This window comes from Lagopus muta, chromosome 1, assembly GCF_023343835.1.
Source record: "Lagopus muta isolate bLagMut1 chromosome 1, bLagMut1 primary, whole genome shotgun sequence".
NCBI classification, from domain to species: Eukaryota; Metazoa; Chordata; class Aves; order Galliformes; family Phasianidae; genus Lagopus; species Lagopus muta.
In genome coordinates, this window is record NC_064433.1 from 107,474,983 (window position 1) to 107,501,992 (window position 27,010).

A 27,010-nucleotide genomic window follows, 5' to 3' on the forward strand; every position below is an offset into this window, starting at 1 on the left:
GGCCTAGAGAATTGGCAGAGGACACGTGAGTTCCCATCACAAGTCTGAGGAACTCTGTGACTTCTGTGTACTCAATACTATGTCATGTGTTAAAATAATACCATCCAACCACTATTACTGGTATTCATGACAATTGTTCTGATAGTTAATTTGCCATCATCAAATTGGTTAACTATCACTTGAGTGGGTAGAAACAGCAATTTTCCCTATGGTAATAGTACATTCTTTTCCAGGTAGAAACTACTTTCATGTTGGTGGCATTTGTTTGAAGTTCTGTTATGTAGGTAGGTATCTTCATAAAGCACTAGACATCTTATTTTACATTATTACATCATTAGCTATATGACCGAAACACTAGCAGTCTCGCAAAACTCTAAAATTGATGCATATACTTTTGAAGCGCTACAGATCTGTGCACTACACTGTTGATACTGGTAGATACTGTCAAATTATTAATTTGAATGGGAAAAAAATAGAAGACCAGTCTGAAGATCCCAGGTGGAGACTGACTGTTGATCTGACTCTTCTCACCTTGCTATGTAAAAATTTAGGTTTCTATTTCTAAGCTAAGGTGCTTGAGTGTTGCATGCATCATGCCTCACAGTACAGGTAAGGCAGACTACATGAGCCCAAGTAATATCTTTTTTTAGAACAACTAATACAGCTGGAAAAAAATATGCAATAATTGAGGCATGTTATCCCCTCTTTAAATCTGAAATAGAAGCAGCAAAAATCAAAGCTAATGCAAGTTGAGAACAATTGTTTAGAATTTAGGTATGTTAATCAGGCCACTTGATACAGAAGATAGTATCTGTAGAGTACACAAGAGATTAGTAAGGAGAAGGATTATAAGGAGGTTACCTTGTGTGACAAAAAAAAAGAGACACATTCTGAAAATGGAGAGAAAACTCTTCAAACTCTCTGTACTCAACAAAAGTATAAAAGCATTGCTTCAAAAAGCAATTTATTTCCTTCTAAGGCATGTGGGATAAATTACTCCCTAGTGGAGCACATCATTCTTCTTCTCTCTGCTGACTACAGCAAAACCTTGGGTAATTAGCTGAGAGTTATCACCTAACTTTTGGAAAAAACTGCAAAAAACCTGAAGTTACTCCTCACACATCCCACTCTTAGTAAGCAATGAGACATAAAGAAGCCACGTGCCAATATAGCAGTAATTAGCATTGGGAAGTTCCGGATTGGTTTAAAAAGCACTGTCATCATACCTTTTGCTAGTGGCTCTACAGTGATAATCTCGCTGCTGTTGCCTCTTCCTGCAGCTGTCACTGCTACCACCCAGACGCTGTACTGGCGATTCCGACTCAGGTTGGGGATTCTGTAGGAAAATGAGTCGGGAGAGGCTTCAAACTCGCTGATTACCTGTGATGGAAGAGATAAATGTTTCCAAACTAAAATAAACAATATTTGGTGAAAGTCCGCTGAGCGGAGTGCTACAAATCCTGTTACTTCGTGGTAATTGGAATGACTATCAATTGCTTGAAGCAGATGGCAGATGGCAATAAACAGGGAAGACACAATAAGTCGTTGCAATCAATTTATATTCAGGGAATTTGGGCCTATATTGTGTTTTCAAATTATTGTTATTTAGGTTGGGATTTTTACAGATTTCTCAATGGGATATAGAGTTTGTGCACCTCAACCTATGCTCCACAGGTTACTCTACTTCTTTAGTAGAAAAGAAAGGTAACTTTATCTACCCTGAGCAGCATTGCATCACTCTAGCCATTTTTATTTCTGACATGGGTTTTGTGATTCTTGTTTGTGAAAACAGAGTGGTTACTAGCCAGCAGAAGATTAAGTGAAAAAAGATTCACTTTCCTATGCCATGACAATAGCTATACAACACCAGGCTAAAAATAATTAGAGTGTTAATGACAAGGAAAAGAAAATTTTCACTAGGAATCTGCATTAGAAATAATGCATTGGCGTAATCTAAACTTGATTCAGACTGACAGAAGGTGTGCACAGAATGTCTTTGATATACAAATATCTGCTGGTGGTAAAGGCTAATTTCAGCTGATTAGCATTTCAAAAAGTAGTTTGACCTGAAAGCACTGGAATACATAGTCCTTCAAAGTGAATTCTAAAGAAATAAAATATTTTTCTGAGATATTGTCAAACACCTCTCCAGTGTGAAATTGTTGCCAGTTTCAGCTAATGAAGGGGTCATCGTGTTCTTGAGCTGGCATCTCCTTAGGCCAGGGGAGGGTGGAATTCATCTGACTTCCTTTTGAAATCTGTAGTGATTTATGCTAGCCTAAATCTTCTCCCTTCAGAGACCATGCAAAAGAACATGTACTTCTAAGTCAGAGTTCTTCTAGCTTATTTGGGACACATTGCAGTAGGATGAATCATGACCTAGACACACCTATTTTTCCCCATCAACTCTAGAAGTGTAAACATAGCTAGCTTGAGGACAGCTGTCTGTGTTGAACACAACTAAAGTAAGATGAAAAACACTCCATAGAGATAATGTGACTGACTGTTAGAATACTTAACATGCTGGCTTTCACACAAATGTGTCCCTCTGTTTCTGCAAGAACACAGTATGTTTCTTCCACAGAAGCTAACTTTTCTGGGGAAATTGGTTTGCTCAGACTCACAGTTACCTATCTTCAACAGAAGTCCAAATAAGGACCTCACCATACTTTCTATCCAATCTGATTTCTCCTGTCAAAATGCCAAGTCAGTTTGTTCCATTTAGTAAGCATTTGCCTGGGTTTCCACTTCTGATATGAAGAGGTCAGTGCAGGCAGACACTTCTATTATTATGTGAAATATTACAGCAGGTTTTGAAAATCATCTGTCTTGACATTTACATGAGAATATTGGACAAATGCCTGTGGCTTGGCAACTTGGATCTTCATGAGGTCATACATAAAAGTTAATGTATTGATCATGGCACAGGAGGCTGAGTTTCAATATTCATGAGGCAGCATTTCCTAGGATTAATTTGAAAGTCAAACACACTAGGCTAAGTCCACTCATTAATGCAGTCATTGAGCAAAAGCTACTCCTAAAACACTAGTAAGATGAAACATGAATACAGCAGTTAGGAACAGCAAACCATTAAAGACCTCCTTATTGCCAAAATTTCATTACAATGAGCATCAGTTCAGTTAAATTTACATTGTCTTTTCCTTGACACCCATGATTGGGGTGTCTCCTCTGGGGAGGAATAATTCCATGCACCAGTACAGGTTGGGGGATGAGCTGCTGGAGGGGAGCTCTGCGGAAAGGGACCTGGGTGTCCTGGTGGACGACAGGTTGGCCATGAGCCAGCAGTGTGCCCTTGTGGCCAAAAAGGCCAATGGCATCCTGGGGTGCATTAAAAAGAGTGTGGCCAGCAGGTCAAAGGAGGTGATCCTCCCCCTCTACTCTGCCCTGGTAAGACCTCATCTGGAGTACTGCATCCAGTTCTGGGCTCCCCAGTACAAAAAAGACAGGGATCTCTTGGAAAGAGTCCAGCGGAGGGCCACGAAGATGGTGAAGGGCCTGGAGCATCTCTCCTATGAAGAAAGGCTGAGTGAACTGGGTCTGTTCAGCCTTGAGAAAAGGAGACTGAGAGGGGACCTGATCCAGGTCTATAAATATCTAAGGTGTGGGGGGCAGAATGGTGAGGCCGGACTCTATTAAGTGGTGAGTGGAGACAGGACAAGGGGAAACGGCTGGAAACTGCAGCATAGGAAGTTCTGCACAAATGTGTGAAGGAACTTCTTTACAGTGAGGTGACGGAGCACTGGAACAGGCTGCCCAGGGAGGTGGTGGAGTCTCCTTCTCTGGAGATGTTCAAGACCTGCCTGGATGCCTACCTGTGCTACCTGGTGTAGGGAACCTGCTTTGGCAGGGGGGTTGGACTCGATGATCTCTGGAGGTCCCTTCCAACCCCTACAGTTCTGTGATTCTGTGATTTATGAAAGGCATATTGTTGACTTAGCAAGCCAGTACTAATACTGCAGATTTTCTGCTTGAAATGCCTCACTGTCAAGCTCTTCTCTGTCATGGTAGAAGCTAGGACATCATACATGTACCTGGTATACAGTTGCTAAATACAGCTTGGAGCAGAGTGGTTTGAGATTTTAGGTAAGGAATAGTGAGAGAAGGTAAGTGGAAAAGGAAAACCTTGAAACTATAGCACTGTGTCTAAGCTCTGCTCTGAGACTTGAAGTAACAGCAAAAACTGAAAAAACAACCAATGTGCTTATAATGTGGGTAGCTAGGGGAAAAGGTAGAATTGTCTCAAAGCAGAGGAGTTCACTTTCCCTGGAGCTCCAAAAGGAGAAGAATCATAGAATTAGCTTCTCTATTGCATTTTTTAATACCTTGTCTTCAATTCCTTTCTTTCTCCTCCACAAACTCAGCATCATTCATACATTTGCAACTGCAGCTCTTTCAAATATGAATTCAATTATTCATGGAACTAATTTATTAATTGAATCTAGAAAATAAATTTTCACTAAATAAGTAATTCTTATTTTCTTAAAACAAACTGCTAACGCAAAAGATTTTGGTTTCTAATTGATTAACATACACCTTCTGTTTCCTCAGCTAACATTCCTGGTTAAGTACTTGGAGATGCTCCGGTGACAAAAAAAATCAATTATACTTTTAACTTTTGCCTGTCATGTCAATTAGATTAGCATGCCAGAGACTTTCATTACACAAAAAGAAAAAAAAAAAATTGGAGCTTTGTCAGCAAAGAGAAGATTAAACAGTTGAAGTAAGAAATTTTTTAAAGGAATGTCACCTTGTCATATATTGACCTTTGTATGTGCCAGTGTCCAACATTTACTGCTGCATTATTCCAAAAGCAATAACATGCTTGCTCAAGGGATTTTTTTCAGCTGCTTTTTTAAAATTTAATTTATAGTAGGGTGATTTTTCTTTTCCTATGCCTTCAGTTCATTGTCTAAGAAGCACCAAGAAGGCACAAACTCTGAAAGTCCAGCAAAGGCTGTGCAAAATAGAATGAAATTGAAGTCCTTTATCAGATTGCAGTCAATCTGTTTCTCAGACCAGGAAACAGTAAGCGTTTCTGAGAAACAGACACTGCAGGTAGCACTGTTTCATTCTGATGCAATATCACTGGTATTCCTGTTCAATACTTTGCATGCTTTGAAACAGTATGCCATCTCCTGGCATTTCTTACTCCTTTAGAAAGCAATTAAATAAGCAATGTGCCTAAAATCAGACTTTTTGTCTGTACTTTTTATCCCAGGCTGGAAAATCTTCAAAACAGTGTGCTAGAAAAGTACATTTTTCAACAGTTTTCAAGAAAAGAGGGATTTTCCTTTGCCAGCTTTATGTTTTATGCCACAGAGCAGAACTCAAGAGAGACATGAAGGAATAAAGGTAGCAGGCAAAATTTACTGTGCCTGAAAGATTTTTCAGGCAAAGAAAGGCTGTATCTTGTCTACAACTATGTCTGTGCAACTTCTGATGCAAGATAGGTGCACTTAAGATCTCTGCTCTTTCCAAGTTGTGAGGAAACTTGGAAGTGATCTGTGAAAGCCATGTGGAGACTTAGCAGACGAGAGTGAAAAGCAAGAAAAGCAGATTTGTAATTTGATTTGTGTAGCAAGAGAGCACATAATGAAAATTAAGAACACGTATTTCTACTACCTAGAATGGCCTGTGTGCTTTCTCTATAAATGTGGGTGTAAAATATGAATATAGAATCATGCCTGGAAGGACCTTCAGATTTCACCCAAGTCTATGCTCCTTCTCTAAGCCAAATTTTACTACACCTGAGCAGTTTTAGACAAGTATTTGTTCAACCTGATTATGAAGACCTACAACAAGTGAAGACTTTGCAACTCCCTAAACTGCATGAGCTGTCCTAGTCCTTAACTTATTAGAAAGCTTTCTTAAAATCTAGTTTGAGTTTTCTGCTGCAGTATAAGCCTCTGTCTTTTCCAGTGTATTAGGAACACAAAATAGTTTATAACCTTCATCCTTCCATCAGTCTTTAATCTGCACAAAGATTTGTCACTGCTTTCCTCACCAGTATACTTATCTTTTTATGGCTTAATAACACCAATGTTTTCAACATTTCCAAGAAATCAAATTTTTTGCTAATAACATGTCATTATAATTTGTACTGTCTACCATTGGTCCACAGCCTTCTCAAATAGCATACTCAACAATCCCAGAGTATGGCATTTGGCTTTTCACAACAGGAATATAATTACAGAATCACAGAATCAATGCTAGCTAAAGTTCATTCTGTGATATGAAATTACCTCAAATCCTCTTGTGAAGAATCTAACAAATTGATTTCTGCCCACGATCATTTTATTTGGTTATTCATAGCACTCACTTATTTGTACTACTACCTACACTATATTTTATCTGCTGGTTTTTTTTTCCCCAGACCAATTTTCCTATTTATCAAGATATTTTGAATCTACACCTGCCTTTTGCGTACCTGAAATCCCTCCCAGTCTTTAAAGTTCTGCAAATTTTATAGTAACACTCAATATTTCATTATCTGGATTACTAACAAAATCACTGAATTAATTGGATTTGAAAGATATTTGCACTGCTCTTTCTTGCCTTTAGTATGGAAAAACTGGTTTCATTACCTCTCATAGTGCACTGATCAGTTTTATTTCTATCTTTATCTGTCTCTGAAACTGCAATTGCCTGATCAGTTTTATTTCAAGAAACATGCTCTCTATAGACTTATCTTCATTGCCAAATGGGAGAGAGCCAGGAAGTGTTTTGAGTGCCTTAACCCCAGGGGTCCACACTGCTTTTCAACCTGACCTCTGGTAATGGAATCACTGCTGTAATTAAATTTTTAGTTCTTCAAGGTCAAAATACAGAGACTTCTATCTTGCACAACAATATCATGGAACTGACCACCCTGCTCTACCTCATACGTTCATTGCTCCTGGAAACAATGTTTTAGAGTCTCTTTGATTGATAAGTTATCTAGTAAAGGGGGTCAAAACAAACAGTTTCTAACTAGAGGTGAATTGGTTTAATATAAAATCCATACATTACTGTATATACAAAGATTCAGGTTCTGTGTCTCTGAACAAAGGAGACTTGTGAGTATGCCCTTGATGAACTCCCTAAAAATGTGAAACTCTGCATGCAGACTTTTTTCTTGGGGTTATGGCAACAAATTTGCTGACTTTTGCCTTGCTTCCATTCACAGATGGACAGATTGTCAGAGCTGCCAGCAACAGCCAAGTCCACAATTTCAGTTAGACTGGGCACCATTTAGGCCATGTAATAGTTTCTCCTTGGTTCTTGTTATTTGGCTCATGTTTTGAAACATGAAACATGACATCTGTTCCTCACTCAGTGTTATTGAAACTAACTGTTGTTAACAAAAGCTGTGTGCAAAACAGAATACAGCTTCCATGTAAGTATTTTTGTTTCTTTTCTTAAATTCTGAACTGAAATGTTGGAAAATGCAGGACAGAGATTTTGGTAACAGCAAAGGAGCTAGGCCCTTAAGACAGCCCACCGCCCAGACCTTCAGGTAGCTCATATCAGGAGTTCTATTGCTTAGGAACAACAGAGGTACATCACATGCTTGTCCCTTTGCAGCAACCCACAGGAGCCCATGAGTCCATCTGCCTCCCCCAGGTCATGATCAGGGAAGGAGGATGTGTTGTCACAGGCAGGTGACCACAGTAAGGGCAGGAGACTGACTGCTGGGCTGCTAGCTGTGTGTTACTGCTTCTTCTGATGGTCACTAAGTTTGTCCAGAGCATTTCAATCAAATCACCAATTGTGTTGTGCCTTTTGGTCACAGGTCCTTTGTCTGTTGTACAATACAGAAGGGAATATGATGAATCCACACCTGCTGAAATAAGTTGCAACTGATGCCAAGGCTTAACTGTTGGACTATATTGATATACGTGTAGGTGAGCCTAGGTAGTGAAACCAAACCAGAGTTTTATGAAAAAGATCAATATCAAATTTGTTTTAGTAGGGATTTGCAAGGAGACCTTTAAAAAATTGCATCAAGCAGCACAGCAGCAGAATTAATTTATACTCAGTCATGTCTCTCTTGAGTTCTGCTCCATGGCATAAAATGTGAAGTTGGCAAAGCAGTTAAAAGAATGAATGTGCTATATTTGGGAAGTGGTAACAAATCTGTGAAATAACTATGAAAAAGCTGTAAACAGTACATGTGGTATATTAAAAAGGACATATTTTAAATACTATTCCAAGTAGATTTTTCAAAATAACTCCACAAAATATAGAATAGCTCTATGCTATATAAAGAACAAGAATTAATAAGCATAAATATCTTCATGCTGTGAAAAGTACTGTACAGGCACGGTGATAAATACTATTTGTAGAATATAAATCAATGAACATGCATTTTAAATTCAACCTCACAGATTCTAACTCTAAATAAACTTCAATTCAAAGTAACTTTATCTGCTTAGCCCTCTTCTGAGAGTAACCTTTCCCTCTCTTTTAGAGACTTCCAGCATACATTTAACTACCAAAGACTTTATGGAGTAACAGATCATTTCCTGCTTATAATTATTTTTGCACTGCTTTACATGAGCTTTATTCAAATCTTTAAAAATGAAGAGAAACCATCTCAACAGCTCTGCATCCTACTTGTGCTGGGGCTCCAGACCTGGGTGCAGTATTCCAGATGGGAACCTCATAAGGGAATAGGAGTGGGGGACAATAGCCTGCTCGATGGGCAATACAATTAGAAGCAAATAACCAGAGATTTCTGGAGAGTACTGAAGACCTTTTCTTTTGAAGATGATTTGCAAGCTGACTGGTGGAGATACTTTACAAAACTTGTTGCCCACAGATAAGGAAGAACTGACTGAAGATGTGAAGATCTACAATCACTTTGCCTGAGGCAATCAAGAGGCTAGATTTTAAGATTCTGAGAGGAATGATCCATGGGACGCTGTCCTCAAGAATAAAGGGACTCAGGACATCTGGCTAATCTGCACATACAACCTACTCAGAATGCAAGAACGGTCTTTTGCAAAGTATGAGAAGTCAAGTAAGATTGGCAGAAGGCCACACAATCACATTGAGCTCAAACACAAAAATGATCACGCAAGAAGGTGAATGCTGGGACAGGCTACTTGGGAGGAAGATAAACACTGTCTAGGTTTGTAGGGATAGGGTTAGAAAAGGAAAAGCTCTGCATAAAAGGTGGTCTGCTGTGACCAACTCTGCTTTTATAAGAGTATAGGTCAGTTGATTCAGGTCAGTGATCCTTCCCCTCCACTCTATACTTTACACTTTTGAGACTGCATCTAAGTACTGCACCCTGTTTTGGGACTCCAGGAAAAAAAAATACATGAACATAATGGAGAAAGCACAAAACAGGGTTGTCACGAACAGTCAGGAGTCTCGAGCACAGTACAGAAATACAGTGACAAGCTGTGCCAGCTAGGTCTGTCAGCCTTAAGAAGAGAAAGATCAGGGAGAGACTTTATTGCTCTCTACATGTACCTGATTAGATGCTAGAGCCAAGCCATTCTTGAAGCAATTTCAACATGAGTAAGGCCTCTGAGCAGCCTGATGTGATTAAACTTGCTTTGAGAAGAGAGTTGGAATACGGGGACCACAGTGGTATCTTCCAGTCAAAATTATTCTACTATTCTATGAAAATTTAAAAATGGCTATCCAGTTCCATAGAAAATATATATAACAAAGCAACTGAAACCAAATACTGACATGGGCAGTGTGCAGTTCTGAGAATAAGAAACGCATTAAAACATCACCAAGACGTTTTCTCATACAGCAAGAAAGACTCCTATGGCATTTTAAGCCATCGATAGATTGTATGTCTTTCATATCTAAACACTTTCTGTGCATGGTTGTCTAAACAAGCTCTGCCTTTAGCTTTTACTATCAGGAAATCAGACAGCGACTGCGAGGTCATCTTACTCTGTATCTTAATATGAATGGAAGACAGCACCCTGAAAAAGAAAATCACTGGGAGAGAAAAAGTCTCCATTTATTACTCTTCTGTAGTGCAGTTCTACTAACATGCAGTTTCCAGGCTAGCAAGACATTGGATGCTTTGTGTCACAGCAATCTTCTCTAAAACTTTTCTGTCTTGTAAATTTTATTTAATCTAATTCCACTAATTTCTCCTTATATAGTGTACTATATCAGGCCTGATCACAGTGATATGGGGACACCAAGGACAAGCACAACTGCAGGGAATGTGGCCAACATGGTACCATGAGAAGACAGCTCCTGAGAGGAGATGAACATAGACTTTGGAAGAAGTGAGTTAAAAGTACTGCAGGAAAGTGGACTAAGAGTTGGCACAGAGGATAACATTTTTAACCTAAATTCTGGTATGTTTTGTTAAATTTGAAGGATGAAAAACCTATTAAGTCACTCTGTTCAGGCCAGGGCTTGAAATAGAAATCTAACTCAATTAGCACTTAGGGCTAGCTGTCAACTTGTAAATGAATGTGTAAGTGCTCATATATTTGTATTTTTATATATTTCCAAAATAAAAAAGTTCTGCATGATATAGTTCTACAATAATATAGACAACATAATTAAACAGTATGACATTGGATCCTTGTTTGCCCTTTATCTTGCCTAAAGAGTAGATTGCAGCAGAGAACAATTTCTAATTTTCACACATTAGTCATATTTGCTGTTTGAACCCTCCCAGGCAAATACAGTAATTGGGATTCAAAATAATTAAACAGAAAATGTCTGCATCCTTCTGTGCAGAGGCATCAGTTTTAGCAGCTTCTGCTCTTACAAACCAAACTGAACTGTGCAAGAGTCTGCAAATCTTCATCTGTGAGTAACTCAGCATCCTATGATGATAGTGTTTTGTAGTAAAAACGTGTACAGTATGACCAACACAGTATACTTTTGGTTAACTTTCCTTTTGGTGACTTAAATATCAAAGCAGCATTATGTAAAGGAATTTCAACCATTCTGTTAGTCTAAAAACTTTGTCTGAAGTGTACTGTATTGAAATCTCAGTATCCACAAACTGTTCATAAAATGCACTCTGCTAACTTCCCTTTGCTGTTGCCGTTTCTCTTTCACTTCACTTCTGCTTAAAAACTGTTTGCCTTTCTCTTTAAATAGCAGATATTTAGCAAAATTATTTTGCAACAAGGGTTTTGACTGAACAATTCTTTTAAGGAAAAATAGCTTCATACATCCACTACAGCACTTACAGCTTATGGTGGCAGAAGAACTGATAAAGAAAGAGGTTTTCTATTTATTCCCCTCCACAACTTTATGTAAGACTGTTTTCTCTGTCAACTACTTGTCTCCGTCAACAATGAATCATATACGATCTTCCTTGGCATATACAGACCACACCAGCCAAGGAGTGCTAGCATTTAAACACCCCTGCAGCAGGCTTGTTTCACTGCAAAGCTAGTTTTAAATAATAATTAAAAAAATAGCAATCATTTATTAGGTGTAAGATAGCCAAGCACTTTGTTAGAAATGAAGCTGTCGTGTTTTATATTAAATGTGTTCTGCAGTCTTGCACTTATTTAGAGATTTTCAAACTGGCTTCAGAAACAAACAGCATACGATCATTGCCTTGCTCAAAACACAGAACTGATACAGAAGATGGGCTCTGTAAGCCACCATTTATGTTGATCTGCAAAACAGTACTAAGTGAAACAGGGGACTGCCCCCATAGATATATAATTGTATGTACATACACATGCACACACAACCCTTTATGCTCAGAGATAGCAATAGGATAATTATATGTACCTATCAGTAAGTAATGAAAACCGACTATTACTTCTATTGTGAACTACAGTATACTCTGATACCTTCATCACATATAATCAGTATCACAAAAATAGAAGTAAAATTCAGTAAAAGCTAAGACCAGCAAAAAAAAAAAAAGGAAGTATTCTTGTCATCGTTCATAAAATTATTTTGTTCTGAGGTACTCCAAAATTACTCATAAAATAAACAATCATGAAAAGGTAATTCCGTAGAAGACAGCACAAAACTGGATAAAAAACGTGTAGCAGTGGATGCTTATTTTCCTGATGATGTAAACATACAAAAAAATATTGCTAGCAAAGAAGCCTCGGGAAGAAACACTGCAGCGTTGTCTTGTAAGCGGCTAGCAAAGCCAGCAGCACCACCTGGTGTTCATTCCATCCCCTGAGAAGTGCTTGCTCCCTGCTCTGATCAGACCCCAGCATGATGGAAAAATTCGTGGCCACTTTACACTTAAAGTGCATAGTCAAGAGATATTTGTTTGCATGGCTACAATTATTAAATTAAGAGTTAGGAACCAGCAGTCCTAAAGCGTGAATGAAGCGACAGTCTCCAGCCCTTAGGTTCCGAAGTGGCTAATAAGACCTGCTCACAGCAGGATGTGAAAGCTCTAGCTTAGTCATCAGTTGACACGTAGTTTTGTCCCATCTCTCCTCAAGTAACTGCAAAATTAGTTCACTTGCTAGTTAAAAGGAACAATTCTTCCCTTTACTTAAAGATAGCTGGGTTCTTTTGTGTCTCGTAGAGAGAAAAAAATACCTGATAATAATTCTGTTTTTCTCATTGCATTCTCAGAAAGTAATAGCATGTAAACCCAGAATAAGCAAATATTCCTGGGCACAAATCAGCTCACTCACAAGCAAATATGTTGTTCACAAGCCATTATGCTCTTTCACACAAGAATACGCAAGCCAAAAAGGGAAGTAGCATGAAAACACAACTCAGATTAGGCAATTAGGTAAATAAATACACATTTACAGCTATAATAGGGCTGATCGTAGGTTTGAAACATTTTCTCAGTCACTGTTCTGCACTATATTTTGTGTACTACTGAAGGTCAGTATGTGGGAAAAAACATAACCAGCCCTCAATCACTCCCTTAGCCCCAGAATCCCCTTTTAATCTTTGTTGAAGGAAACAAAACAAATTAAGAGCAGCACTGAGCCAACACACATTTTTAGTTCTGCAGGTCAGTATAGCCTTTTTATGGTTGTGCTGTGGGACTCACCGTGGGGTAGGGGTGTGAGCAGAACACGGTGTATTTCCGGATGATGCCGTTGAGCTTGAGGGGAGGGAGCCAGGACACGAAGACGGTGGAGGCTGAAGATGCAGCTGCTTTAACGCCAGCAGGAGGGCCTGGAACTGGAGAGAAAAGCTGTGTTAAGGACGGCCCAGTGGGGTGTGTCACTTTGATAACCATGATCCTGTGGACCAATGTGGACACCCTGTAGTAGCCTGCATGCTGGGGGAGAGGGTTTGAAGGTGTGTTCACATCATTAGGGAGGGAAGCCTCAATGAATTTCAGAGGGACCCAAAGTAACACTGCCACTGCTGGTTAAACTTCTGTGAAGCACCATTCCCAGCCTGCATACATGAAACTTTGTGTGCTTGCAGCCTGGAAGGCCAACAGTGGCATCCTGCATCAGAAGAGGGGTGGCCAGCAGGGAGAGGGAGGTCATTGTCCCCCTCTGCTCTGCCCTCATGAGGCCTCATATAGAGTATTGAATCCAGCCCTGGGGTCCCCAGCACAAGAAGGACTGGAGCTGTTGGAATGGGTCCAGAGGAGGCTACAATAATGATCAGAGGGCTGGAGCATCTCTCCTACGTAGAAAGGCTGAGGGAGCTGGGCTTGTGCAGCCTGGAGAAGAGAGGGCTCTGGGGAGACCTCATTGTGGCTTTCTACTGCTTGAGTGGAGCTTACAATCAGAATGGAGACCAATTTTTTACACAGGCAGATAGCGATAGTTGAAAGGGAAATGGCTTTATAAGGGGAAATGGCTTTATACTAAAAGTGGAGAGATTTAGGTTAGGTGTTGGGAAAATTCTTCATCCAGAGGGCAGTGAAGCTCTGGCACAGCTGCCCAGAGAAGCTGTGGTGCCCCATCCCTGGAGGTGCTCAAAGCCAGGTTGGATGGGGCCCTGGCAGCCTGAGCTTGGGGGGGGGCAGCCCTGCCCATGGGGTGCGTGGGCTTTGAGGCTCCTTCCAACCTCAACCATTCTATGATTCTTTAATAACTACCTTGGCTGCAGCCAGTGAAAACTGCCAAATCATGTATTAATGTAAATGTTAGCTTAGTTTTGAAGATGTAAATCATGCCAAATGATTATTCACTGTATAAATAATATGTATTTGAATACTTTAATGGCTACACACAGTAGAGCTGTGAATTTAATGAAGTGGAGAGCAAACGAGCTCTGGAGCTGTGCAATTAGCCTGATGAGACCCAGGCATACCTAGTCATATGATGTGTCAGCAGCCTCCTATCCCTAGACTTGCCCTCAGCAGCTCTGACCTGTATCTGGCACTGCACTACATGTACACATTTATTTTTCTAATTAGCTATCTGTGTAAGCTATTGAAAACTGTTAAAGAAAAAAAGAGGAAAAAATGCTTCTCTCAAATTGAATGGAAAACACTCAGGCTAGGAAATGAAAAAATCTTGATACATCATATTGACTCTTTGCATACTTGTACTTTGAGAAAGATTTCAAATTTATGTGCATGTTCATTTTCAAGCTCATGTCACATTCTCTAGATTTGCTCCTATAATAATGTGAAAATAAACCTCCTGCATGCTAGAATATCCATTAAGTATCACATATATGTAATCTTGTAGTTAACCAAAGCAGTAAGAGTAGAATAAAGTTTCCTGGAAAAAGAAGTTTGAACAGGAAAATATTTAAAAATAGCATTAAATCCATCAAAATAAATAATTTACACGATGTTTTTAATATTGCATGTGCAGAATATTCATGTTAAATTATTAAAATAGGTATGTTATATTGGAAATAACTGCATGGGTTATTAAAGATGAAACAACACATTTGTATGGATTTTGTCTTCTGCTGAATTTTTTTGTGAGGTATTTCACATTTTTTGTCTAATTTCAAGTAAAACTACCAAAATATTAGAATTTCCAGTAAAAAAATGCTTCCAGAGCTTGATCAGCTTTCTTTATATTAACAGAAAACATTTGTTGTGTATTACAGATGGACAAAATCTTTCCCAGCAAGCAGATTTTCATAGGTAGACCCTTAATCTTGGCTCTCTAAGTTTAAATGAATACAAAAATTTGCTCATAAAGAAAAGTCTGACTGCCCGAGACCTTAGCTGTTTAGATAACTGCTTTGGATTTTAAAAAGCATATAAAGAAACCTTCAGTTTTATGTCTATATACATACAAATGGAAGACGCAGCAAAACTGATAGATAAGCATCACTCAGTGCAACATTTCTGAATATGCCCTTTCTACTTATAATGTTTTGAAAAAGCTAATAAGGCATCAAGTGAAAATGTTGTGATTATAATTGCATGCAAACCCAGCCACTTGCTGCAAAGGGTCTAATTCGGCTCGCAGCTCTGTGCAATGCAGAGTAAATATTGATGCTTGACAGCATTCAACTGCTATTTGTACCCAGCTCATTAGAAATGCTATTTGCTCCTGCTGCTGAAGAATGAAAGCTAGCTCTCCAGGGTAATTAATTAACCCACAGGGGGATTCCTTTACAGTTAGTAATGTTTTCTGGAAATCACTGCAAATAGATGTATGAGGTTCAAGTAATTTATTGTTAAACTAGGGTGTGATCTATAGGGACACATTCAGATGGTAATTGGTCATAGCTGTCAACTGTTTGGAATTCATCTCGCATTTTCTAGTCATTGGTCACACATGGAAAACATGACTTGACACTGGATAGTATTTCTGTTTGGTATACAGACCAGTAGAAGGGGATGTTAGAAAGAACTCAGGAAGTTACACAGTCAAATTTCTGAACTTTTTCTAATCTAAGAACCCTTCCACCTTCTTGGATCAGAGGCTGGAATCGGGTAACAGTTTTGGCAGTGTTTCCAAAATTACTCCGTATGTTCAATTATTAATCCTCCTCTTATTACACTGCTTAACTTTGCCAGGTTGTATGCATGGAAATGATAGTGTGTGGGCTAACACATTTCCTTATCAAGAATCTTGCAGGGTATCATTTGATTCAGGTCCTTTCTAACATAAGCCATTTTATGATACTTTAAAGATCCCCACTGACCTTTGTCCAGAGGATAAAGTCATTTTCCTGCTCATTCACTAGACTAAACAAGATTATTATGAGTTAATGTGGCTTTAGCTGAAACACTTGTTTCTAAACATGGGTTCCTTTCATATCTGAAGAAGGTGTGCAGGAGGAATGTGGTACGTACTGCATCTTGGTAAGGAAAGATACATCTTGTTATACTAACTTGAGGTATTTCTCTTGTTGCTATTGCATCCTGTAGCCTTGTTACCTTCAGACATGCTGAGACACCAGCACAAAGAGATGTCCATGGATGTTTATTTGGAACACTGATTCCCATAGATCCCAACACAGACAAGCTAAACGTGTGCTATAGCACAGATTCTTCTTCCTGTGGTCACCAGGTTTAAAACAGTGGTAAGAGGCTGAAGAAAAAACAGGGTAGAGCACAGGGAAGCAGAGAACTGCTTCCAGCCAACTTTGCCAGCTTCGAGAGAGTAGATTTGGCATTTGATTTAAAATCAAAGATAGCCTCATGCTCCAGCTAACAAGGCTTTCAGAGTCACAGAAATAGCATGCAGCTTTCATGTAGACAAGAACACTTTGTATTCTTGACACTGCAAGTGAAATGCAAACACAGAGAAAGCAATTATCCTGACATGACTAGTCCAGGGAACTGCATTTAGATGTGCAGGATAATGGGGAGGAGCTCCAGGAACTTTCTCATTCCCTTTTTCATAAGTAGTTAAATTATCACCATTTTTCTTCACAGTATTGAATAGCAGGGAGGCAAGTGCTGTGCATTTAGGAGTAATATAACCATTATATCAGAAAAAAGAACATGGCTCCCTAAGAGATTTCTAATTCCACACCACACAAGACTGCCCTAAGAACTGCTACATTTATGAAAAACAAAACTAAATAAAAGCCTTATTACTTCCAGTAGTCCTATGTTGATGTACATATTACATCTAAAATTTCAATTTATGCTAACTGAAATACTAAATAAAATAAAATAATGTATTATGGGTACATTATTGGCAAATTTACACCACAGTGTCCAGACTTAAGCCATATAAGCCTCTTCAGGACAGAGGTGAATTACACAGCCACCCCTATCACCAGTGGGTAGAAACTATGCAGAATTGAGCAGTGAGCCTGCTTTTATTGGATTTATGCTCATTCCATTAAGAAAAAATATGGAGCTTCATCAGATGGCATCTGTACATCCACCCCGTCACACCAATCGCCAAGAATATAATGTCCAGAGAGAGAGAGGAGAGGGGGGAAATCTCATTGGATTCAGGCAGAATTGAGCTTTGATTACATGAAGGGATTTAGTGTTACTCCTCCCTGTGGAACGGGCTCCCCAGAGGAGCAATGACTATGGCCCCAAGCTGACAGAGTTCAAGAAGCATCTGGACAACGCTCTCAGACATACGGTGTGATTTTTTGGGTGATCCTATGTGGAGCTGGTAGTTGGATTTGATGATCCTTCTGCATCCATTCCAACACAGGATATTCAATGATTCAATGATTCCTGATCACATAAACCCCAGAAGCAATGTCTACTGGGCACCAAGTGACAAGCAGCCATTCCAGTCCTAACTGCCAACTATAGGAAGCTTTGCCTGAGAGCTGTGTCCTGCGTTCATCCCTTCCGCCTAAGGTTGGAGATGCTTCAGTTTGCTGAGGTGCTACATGGCGCATCCAGCTTATAAGGGGAACAAACACATTTTCTTGAATATGGTTTTATAATATCATATTTGCAACACAGAAACAGAAAGAAAATTCATTGTTCCCCATTGCTACTGAGTAGGGTAGCTTTTGAGGCCATACTTTATACAGTGTGAGGAAGAGAATTTGAAGAAACTTCAATTTTAAATGACGTAATAAAATGAGTCCTTGGGTGAAGAAGAGAACCAGCTTTTTTAAAACTCTGTGCAAAGTAAAAAGGGCAAGGGACAAAAACACAATTAGTTCTTAAAAAAATAGTCATTTCTGCTTCACTTCTATTTCTGACAAGGGGAACTTCAAGAGAAATGACAACACCATCACGACTGAAAATGAGACAAAAGCCAAAATATGAGCACATTGAGAGGATAGTTCATTCCCTACTATTTGCTAGAACTATTCCCATTTCATAAGCTGATCAGCAGTAGTGTCTGACCCCTGGTGTCTAAAATAAGTACAAAATGTTACAAGAAACCGAAGCTTCAATTCATTTCATTCAGGCTGACTGCTTTACTCCCTGGGTACTCTTATTTTGCCACACTGGAGATTTCAGAACTGCAAAAGAAATTCCGGCCTGATGTCTCTAAACCAAACAGCAGCAGAGAAGTGACAGGAGGCTACGATCTGCCTTTCAAAAGCAGCAAGGGATCATGCTGCACCATCGATTTTGCAAAGAAAAGTTTCCTCTAATCCAAAAGAAATGAAAAAAGGAAAATAAATCAATGGTGTGATAAGGTCTTGTAGTAATAACGATATGGGAGGCTTGGCAGCCACTTAAAAATATCTCAGAATTACAGATTTTTATTAGAGGACAATGGAATATCTTAGGTCACAATTTTAACAAGAAAAGGACTGGAAGTAGAAATATAATATTTCTAGATCTAAGCTCTGTTAAGATTGCAATGATTTGTATTCGTCCTGCTAAGATTATGCTCAAAAATTACTTCAGAGTAGAATCTTTTGGATGCGCTGAAATTAGCCCTACTTTTAACAGGAGTTTCTTTTCTTTAGAATACTACAGAAGAAATACCTGAGGATCAAGAGATCTACTAGATACTTACAGATGGCAATATGAATGCTCTTTTACCATTTAACTTCCATAGCCTTAAGGATGGTTAAAAGTGGTACTTGAGTTTGAGCTTAATTTTCATGGCAGCCCCTCGTGTATTCCACTTTAGACTTTTACTGCTCTTTAATAAAAAAAAATTGTCAAGCTGAAGCAAAACATGAAATGACTGCATTTTTTAGCAACACCTTTCAGTTCAGTTTTTCTGGACAAAAGATTTAATGAGTGGAATCACTGTAAGGCAACACAAAACATCAGAAAAGTTTAGCATACCGCCTCAGGGTGAATTACTGCTGAACAGCCCTGTGGTTTCATCACCAGAGGGATTAAAGATAAGATATGAGCCATTGCACAGCAGCCAAACATAGGCAGATGACATGTGTTTCCCAGATCTCAGGGCCTGTCTGATCTCAGAAACAGAGAGAGCAAAAGAGCCACCAAGATTTAGGGAAAAGCAAACTAGACAGAAGAGAGTTAAGAAAAATAAAAAACAAAAATAAAAAATGTGGATCTTCTACTATTTCAGGACTGTTTTAAACTGGAAACAGATAGGATGGAAAAGGTCAGGGAACAACAGCCACAGCAACCCTTCCAATAAAAAATACTTTTTATAAAGCAGGAAGTCATCCATTGGTCTCCCTGGCCAGAAAAGGAGATGGAAGTTTTCAACACACATTTAGCAGTGGAGATCGTATTATCATAGAATAACCCAAGTTGGAAGGGATCCACAAGGATCAAGAAGTCCAGCTCCTTGCTCCACATGGGACCACCCAACATCAAACCCTATGTCTGAACCCTATGTATGAGAGCACTGTGCAGCTGTTCCCTGAACTCCGGCACTGGTGGCCGTGCCTACAGCCCTGTGCATCCCATTCCCCACCCACCGCCCTGTGGTGCAGCCCCTTTCCCTGACCCCCAGCTGCCCTCCCCTGACACAGCTCCATGCCGTTCCCTTGGGTGCTGGTGCTGTGCAGTATTGAAGAGCTGTAGGCCACCATGACCTCAGCCTCCTCTGCTGTGGACTTCAGCCACCAGCCACCATCTTCCCCTCTAAAACTGTCACCATCACTGTTATTTTTTGAGACAAGCTTAGTAAACTATGATGGCTGCAATGCTCTTTCTTGCAGGGGGTGGTCTCAGCTCAATGGCAGAAAAATTTCAGTAACATTAAAACACTCTACTGTTGTTCCAGATGAGAGACAGAGATACTGCAGGCACCGATTCTGTCATCTGTTCAGTTTTCTAAAGCTGGAAGAACTTCATACAGAGCCCAGACATTACCCACATTCAAGCAAGTTTTGGTGGCTAATAGGTCCCCTTAATTTTTTTTTTAATTATTATTATTTTTTTTTTTAACTCAAAAGGAACTAATACAGGGGCCTTATGACTTCCCTTGTATTTAATATGAAATGCCAATCCAAGGGCCAGAGGTCATTTCTACTGTTGGGCTTTTCAAGGATTTCTGGAAGTACGTCTCTCTGGTCAGTTTGAGATGTAAGGCAACAGGACCAGCAGGCCAGTTCAACACATAATGCAGCAAGCTGCAATGCTGTTCAAAGGTGGAGGCCTAAATTTCCTCACATTTCTCAGCTATAAAGCATTCACTTTTTTTTAATGATAACACAACTTTGATCAAAATAATGGATTGTAGTAAGTATGTTGAAATAGAACAAGGAGAAAATAATCAAATTCATAGCATGATAACAAAAGTTCAGAAGTCCAAATTTTTACACTACAGTCCCTTGATACATCTACAGGTACAGCCACATGGCCTTCCAATGGATGTAAGTTTTAGAATGAGTCCCTTAGTATTCGTTGGAAAAATTTCTTAGTTTTCACCCAGTCAGTTAATCACTGAACCTACTCTCACTTTCACTGGCACTTTTGTAGATCTTATTAAAAATAACAATAATAAAAAAAGTCAAATATATTCAGTAAACTGGATGAGTAACAAGGAAAATCCATTGATTAGTTTCCTAGAAAAAATTCACAGGAGAATTTTCCAATCAAACCTGTTTAGTTAACTTCATTGCTAGGACAGTGCCAATGTTTATTCCTGCCAAAATATTCTTATCTAATAGCATCCAATGTTCGGAAGTCTTCACAGAAGTATTCATCCATCTCAAAGATTTTTCAAAGCATCTAAACTGGATAGAGAGAAAACTTAAAATTTCAGCATTAGGACCTATATTTTCCATGCTCTAATCAATAAAAAAGGCAGGAGATTTTTATTCTCCATTTTGCTTCTGAAAGAAGAGGTGTTTGGAGGAAGTTTTTGCCTTATATCAAAGAAAACCTTTTTAGAGGCATCTCAGTTATATAAGAACACCCCAGAATAGTCATTTCCTCTTTCCCCCTTTTCAATCATTTTGAATTAACTCAAAAGCACTCAAAATTCTCCTGTTAGATCCTGAGGTATTTGAAAACAAAAGTAAAGATAAACCTATTTAGATCATGAGAATTACCTACAAACTCCTGGCTAATCTGAACTGGAGTCCTGGAAAATCTCAGACTGTTTTCAAAGATGTGGGTGCAAACTGCTCTCTGTGTGTTTCTAACTCAAGATTTTCAGACAGAAATCTCACTCTGACTGTTTGTATACAATATTTCCACTACTTTAAAAGCTTGAGGCATACAAGCCTCTTGCGGAAGCAGGAATGGAAATGCTTTACTCCTTACCATCTTCTTTAGTGCGGGTGAAAATTTGTTCACTTCTCACTCCATCTCCAGCTCGCGTGAAAGCCAGCACCTGAATGCTGTAGTTGGTGTATTTTTCCAGACCATCAAGCTCCAGAGATGGCTGTGTAGTTGTGACATTCCTTATTTCTCCTAGCTCTATAGAATAAGAAGGAAATACAGTTATTGGCAAGGTCAGTCTTTTCTAAGCTATTGATACCTACTGTGAATATCTTGAAGATTAAAAAATGTAATTCTTTATTATTACAAAATAGCAATGGACTAAATTCCTTTATATTTGGATTTATTACAGTTCAAAGCAGACCTGTTTTTGGCTTCAAACTCATTTCATTTTTTTAAATACAGAGAATAGAATTTAATATTTTTAATTATAAAATATTTCAGACAGAACATATGAGAATAAATTATTTTAAAATACAACCTAAAGCAAAAATGAGCCAATTATTTTACAAAGGGTTTCCATTTTTGAGAAAAACAGACAAACAAAAAAACAGCCTCTTCGTTTTAAAATATGAATCAAGTGCTTCTGCAAAGCACTTGATGGCAGTAATACCAGCTAGCAATAGGTTTAAACATAGTAAAACCAGATTTACTTGCAGAAAGATGATGCACTTTATATGTACTGTTTTTTCAACAAGCTAAGAACTATAATCCATACGGAAAAAAAAGCTTGGGACATATTTAGGGCAGAAAATAAAGCTGAGAAAAAAAAAAAGATGAAAATTCAGTTTTAAGCACTGCATGAACATCATCTTTTTTTCATCATGCTGTAAGACATCATGTAGGAGCTTAGACATGCACTGATAATATTCACATAGGAACTGATCCAAATACTACAGTCATCACTGAACATTTAGTTTTAAGTCAGTCACGTCTACATTTTTATGCATGATTTTAATGTATTTTTCATTTTTAACTTTAAATAAACAAAGGCATTGGTGGCTTATTTCTGATGTTGCCAGAAGTAAGAATGGGCCCTAGAGTTATACTTCCACTCTGAGTTTCCCTTGTCATACTAACAGAGGTCAGGATTTACAAGATGACTGTATATTAGAATGAACTGTGACTCTGATGGATGAACACAAAAGAAGGAAGACAGGTCATTGCCCTAGAGCTGCAAAAATTCAACAGAGCTAATAGGAATAAAGGCATGTGCAACTCAAACCTATTATACAAGAAAGGGCCACATGTAGAATTATTGCCATCATGTGATAAATTGCAGATTAATAGGGCATCTTTGTTCTTTTTTGGTCATTTCACTCATTTTCCACTCAGTGGTTTACTTATTATGCTAATATGCTAATAATGCTAAGAGTACAAAATATAAGCCGAACAGAAGAAGCTGGTATGAAAATAATAAGCCTTTTTCCAAAATATTTCCTTCTTTTGTCTTCAACTGTGGTGTTAAAATATATTGCCCCCTTGCCCCCCCCCCAAAAAAAAGTCAATAACTGGTTAACTAGATAACAAAGAGAACTAAAACAAAGTACAAGGTTAGGCAGGTGTTTTCAAAGTTTATATTATCATTCTTTAATGAAGACCCACTTGACTATGTAAATGAGATGAAATTTGTTGAGTCGTTTTGGGTACTTTTCAGGTCTATGGAATGTTGCAGTCCCATGGTGGCCTTCCCAAAGGCCTCTCCAGTCAGCTTTGCAATGTCCGCTACTGTGTTAAAGCTCTACAGAAGATAGCTTCCTTTCACAGGTAGATGATGCTTTCTCCCAACCAAAGAGTAAAGGAAGTACAATGCTTTCACAACAGATAATAAATGACATAATTGCTATATATGGCCTGCTACTTAGTGATTGTTAGAATTCTATTACCTCCATCCAAGAGATTGGCCCAGTAGATAACCCTGAATCCTTGCAGAATCCCATTCAGAGTTTCTTTTGCCAGCGTTGACCAAGAAATAGAAATGGTTTCTGGTGATGTGGCAGTGGCTTGCACATTCCCTGGAGGGCAGCTGGGCACTGAAATAAAATATCCACTATCTTTAACTTGATGAATACAACTCAACGTTTACCACATGCATGTATCTAGTTTGAAGAAATGTATACAAAAGAGCACTCTTCCATACTTGTTAGAAGACTTCCCTCTGGCTACACCAAAGGGGAAATCTGCATTGCTGTCCCACCACCCATTATTTGTCAGTTACATACTGTTAAAAGTGCTAAGCCTTAAGTCTTGCTAGAATCCATATGTTTCTGCAAGTGTAGCTGATGTCCCTGGAATGACTTTTGATATATACCATCCTCGCTGACTTGTCTTTCAACAGCAGTTTGCTTTTTGCTGTTATTTTTTTTTATGTTTTTGTGTTAATTGAAATGTGTCCTAGTGATGAAAAATACAGAACATACTTAACAAATGATTTTAAATTTTTTTCTAAGCTCTGTCTCAAATTGCCATCTTTCTGAAAAATCCTAACTGTCTCCTCAAATCAGTATAGAGCAGGGGAAGGAAGCAGCTGCTTGAAAAAGTATTGGGAAAAATATCAATGGAATATTTTCACTAACATTTAGATGAAAAAAAAAATCAGCGAGATATTAAGTATTTTCTGTTCGCTGTTTAGCTTTACAGCAATAACTCCAGTATTAGTTTTTGATGCTGCTTTAAAAGCTCATCTTTAATTTTGAGGGTGAGCCAAAACTGAACAAGGACAAAAAAAGAATATTAAGAAAAACAGATTCTGAAGATAAAAATATTACACATTATAATTCAAAATATGTAAGTGTAAGCATACTGCTTTCTGGCTTCTTGCAGTAATGTGTCTGGGCCTAGAAACATTCAGAGAAAATGAAAATCACCAGCCTTCCAGGAAGCATATGCCTCAAAGTCTGTAGCTCTCAAGAATTTTCTCAATTTCCCACATACAAAAAGTCAGATTCTTAGCTGGCACTGACTTCAATACACTGAAAATCTGGCCTATACCATCTATAAGGATTATATAGAGTTTGCTTTTGTACTCCCCTAAAATACTGAGCTTCTTTTTGGATATGAAAACATTCTCTTTTTCCACTAGAGGACTCCCTTTCATTGTTTGAGAAGTGCATTTTACACAGTTTGAAAAACATATCTAAATTGTTTCTTAGATTAGAAAGCTTACATTTTGGCTGAAATAATGACTTTATTTTCTTTTTCTCATAAGTTTGGATATCCTTGAAAATACACACATCTCTGTTTAGGGTGACAAGAGATTATGTAATACAAGGCCTCCTGGTTTCCCAGCAGTTTGATTTGGAAACAAAATAAAGCCAACAAAACTAATAAAGCCAACAGTATCACTTCCCCTTTCTGAGTTACAGTTAGCATCTCAAAGTGCATAATGAAGCTACAATGAGATCACAAAATTTGCAAATATGTAAACACCAGAGTAATGAGCTTTTTAATGAAAGTTATGGTCTTAGTCAATATTATTCACAACAGGATATATTCCATCAGTACAGTTAGCATTTATTTACCTGAGTGATTCTGGATCAGTTGCAATGATAATTGTACATAGCCAGTGGCTAGCCTCCTCCTATCCACCTTCCCAGTTGTTCACTATATTTAGCAAGTGCAAAGCCTGGTCTTACATTATTCTGTCTACAACAATCACTAATTGAGCAGCAAATATACAAGGTAAAAAGAAATAAAGAAATCATAATGTGACTCACAACAGCTGTTTGCCAAGACCTACCATCCTCAAGAGTAGTGGTGATGATTTCCTGAGAAGAAGGTCCTATTCCAGCCCGGTTACAAGCTTGAACTACCATGCCATATTGTGTGAATTTCTTCAGGTTATTCAGGGTATAAACTTCACTGTCCCCTGTGGTATCAATACTGATGATGTTGAACTGGAAATTGCCACCTGCACTGTATTCCCGATAACCTATCTGGTATCCACGAATAATTCCATTTTGCAAGTGCTTCTTTGGAGCCTAAACAGGATATGAAAAAATACACTTTAAATACATATCTCCAAAGTCAAGTTGGTCCCTTAAAAATTTTGGAATTCACAAGAAGTTTTTTTTTTTTCCTCCTATTGCAAGCAAGTCTCTTTCTAAGCAAAAATTCAAAAATCCTCCTTGCACATGAAATCAAAGCTTTATACAATTATATATAAATTTGAACATAGGTTGCTTTAATAGTGCATTCCTGAGCTGAAATTAAGACCATTAAATGGTCATACAAGGAAAAATCTGAGAAAGAAATATTTCTTGAATAAAGTTTAATTGTGTCATGTTATGTTCTCCTATCAGATGAATCAAAGTTGACTTGCTAACAGTATATTTGCATTATAGGCATACCATTTCCTACTAATAGTGTTTTTGCCAGAAGCCCCTACCGTTCACTCACTAAATCTTTAGTAGCACATTTATTGATCTGTTGAAAGCAGTTAGGTGTAGTTTATTGAGTCAGTATTGGGAAATTTTTATGCTGTGCTTTGAAATATGCTTGTGTTCATTCAGGGTGTATTGTAGAAAGATGACTAGATAATGAGTGCTGAAAGCAATAATGAATTGGAAAGCAGGGATTTGCATAATGAATAGCTAGGAAGACAAGGAATAAGATATCTGGCCTTCAAAAATATGGTCAGTACAAAAATTGTTAGCCATAATTATATACGGTAGTTTTCAGTCAGAGTAGAAGATTCTTTGTATCTTAACTAGTGGAAATAATCAGCATTCTGCAGCAAAAATTGTTGTCGGTAAAATAAGGCTTGGCAACTCAGGGAAAAAGACCTTTACTATCAGAAACACCTTTTATGATTTTATTTAATTAGTAGTGGGCTAATTTCAGTATGTGATTATGTTCCTGCCTGATATTCCAATGAATACTAGATGTAATTAGTACAAACATTTTAAGGCACAGTTTATAATCCATGGACAAAAAGCTCTTTTAAATCCATCAGCTTTCTTCCAAATTCACACCAGATACCACCAAGCTCATCTGTTCCACTGACCCATACGAAAGGTCATGGTGATGCAGCTTATCAGAGAGAAACTTTAGATGAGTTTCACTGGCATAGGCAGCAATTTCTCTTGTTACTATATCCAACTAAATGTACTGAGAAACTCTCTCTCAAGACTGCTTCTTTCTGCCACAGGACTTGTCTGCTTCAGCATGTTTCTCATCCACTGGAGCAAAGTCTCACTTGAGCTAATAAAGCCAGCACAGAATTCAAATTTTATCCACTACAGACAAATCATCGCTCTGCAAAAATCAGCACCTTCCTCATATTTAAAAGCTATCACTGGATGGATCTGACTGTATTATCTTTCCAGACGCTTTACATTCTTCCTTCCTGCTGCCTCCAGAATTTCCCATGTTATTTTAGTTCTTCTGTTACTGATAAGCTCTCTGCATACACGGCGCTGTCTGCTCAGCCATAGGTGACCAAATTAGCATTCAGCATGCAAAAAACTCAGTTTCAGGACTTGAATCCCTTCTAAGGAGCACAATAAGGATTAGAATTGCTTTCTCAGAATCTAACAGAATAATTGTTCCACGTTAGAACATTTCTGTTTTGTTGTAAACAAA

General features: G+C 38.3%; 1 protein-coding gene across 5 annotated transcripts in view; it reads right to left on the reverse strand.

The window, feature by feature from the left end:
- Positions 1-27,010, reverse strand: part of DSCAM (DS cell adhesion molecule) — a 461,629-nt gene that overhangs the window by 59,779 nt on the left and 374,840 nt on the right. For all 5 annotated transcript variants that reach the window (XM_048966682.1, XM_048966667.1, XM_048966692.1 and 2 more), the window contains 5 exons: positions 25,167-25,407; positions 23,314-23,460; positions 21,470-21,625; positions 12,995-13,128; positions 1,227-1,380 (listed from right to left, as the gene is read on the reverse strand). In XM_048966682.1, coding sequence (XP_048822639.1) covers positions 1,227-1,380; positions 12,995-13,128; positions 21,470-21,625; positions 23,314-23,460; positions 25,167-25,407 — 832 coding nt within the window. The remainder of the gene's footprint in view (positions 1-1,226; positions 1,381-12,994; positions 13,129-21,469; positions 21,626-23,313; positions 23,461-25,166; positions 25,408-27,010) is intronic.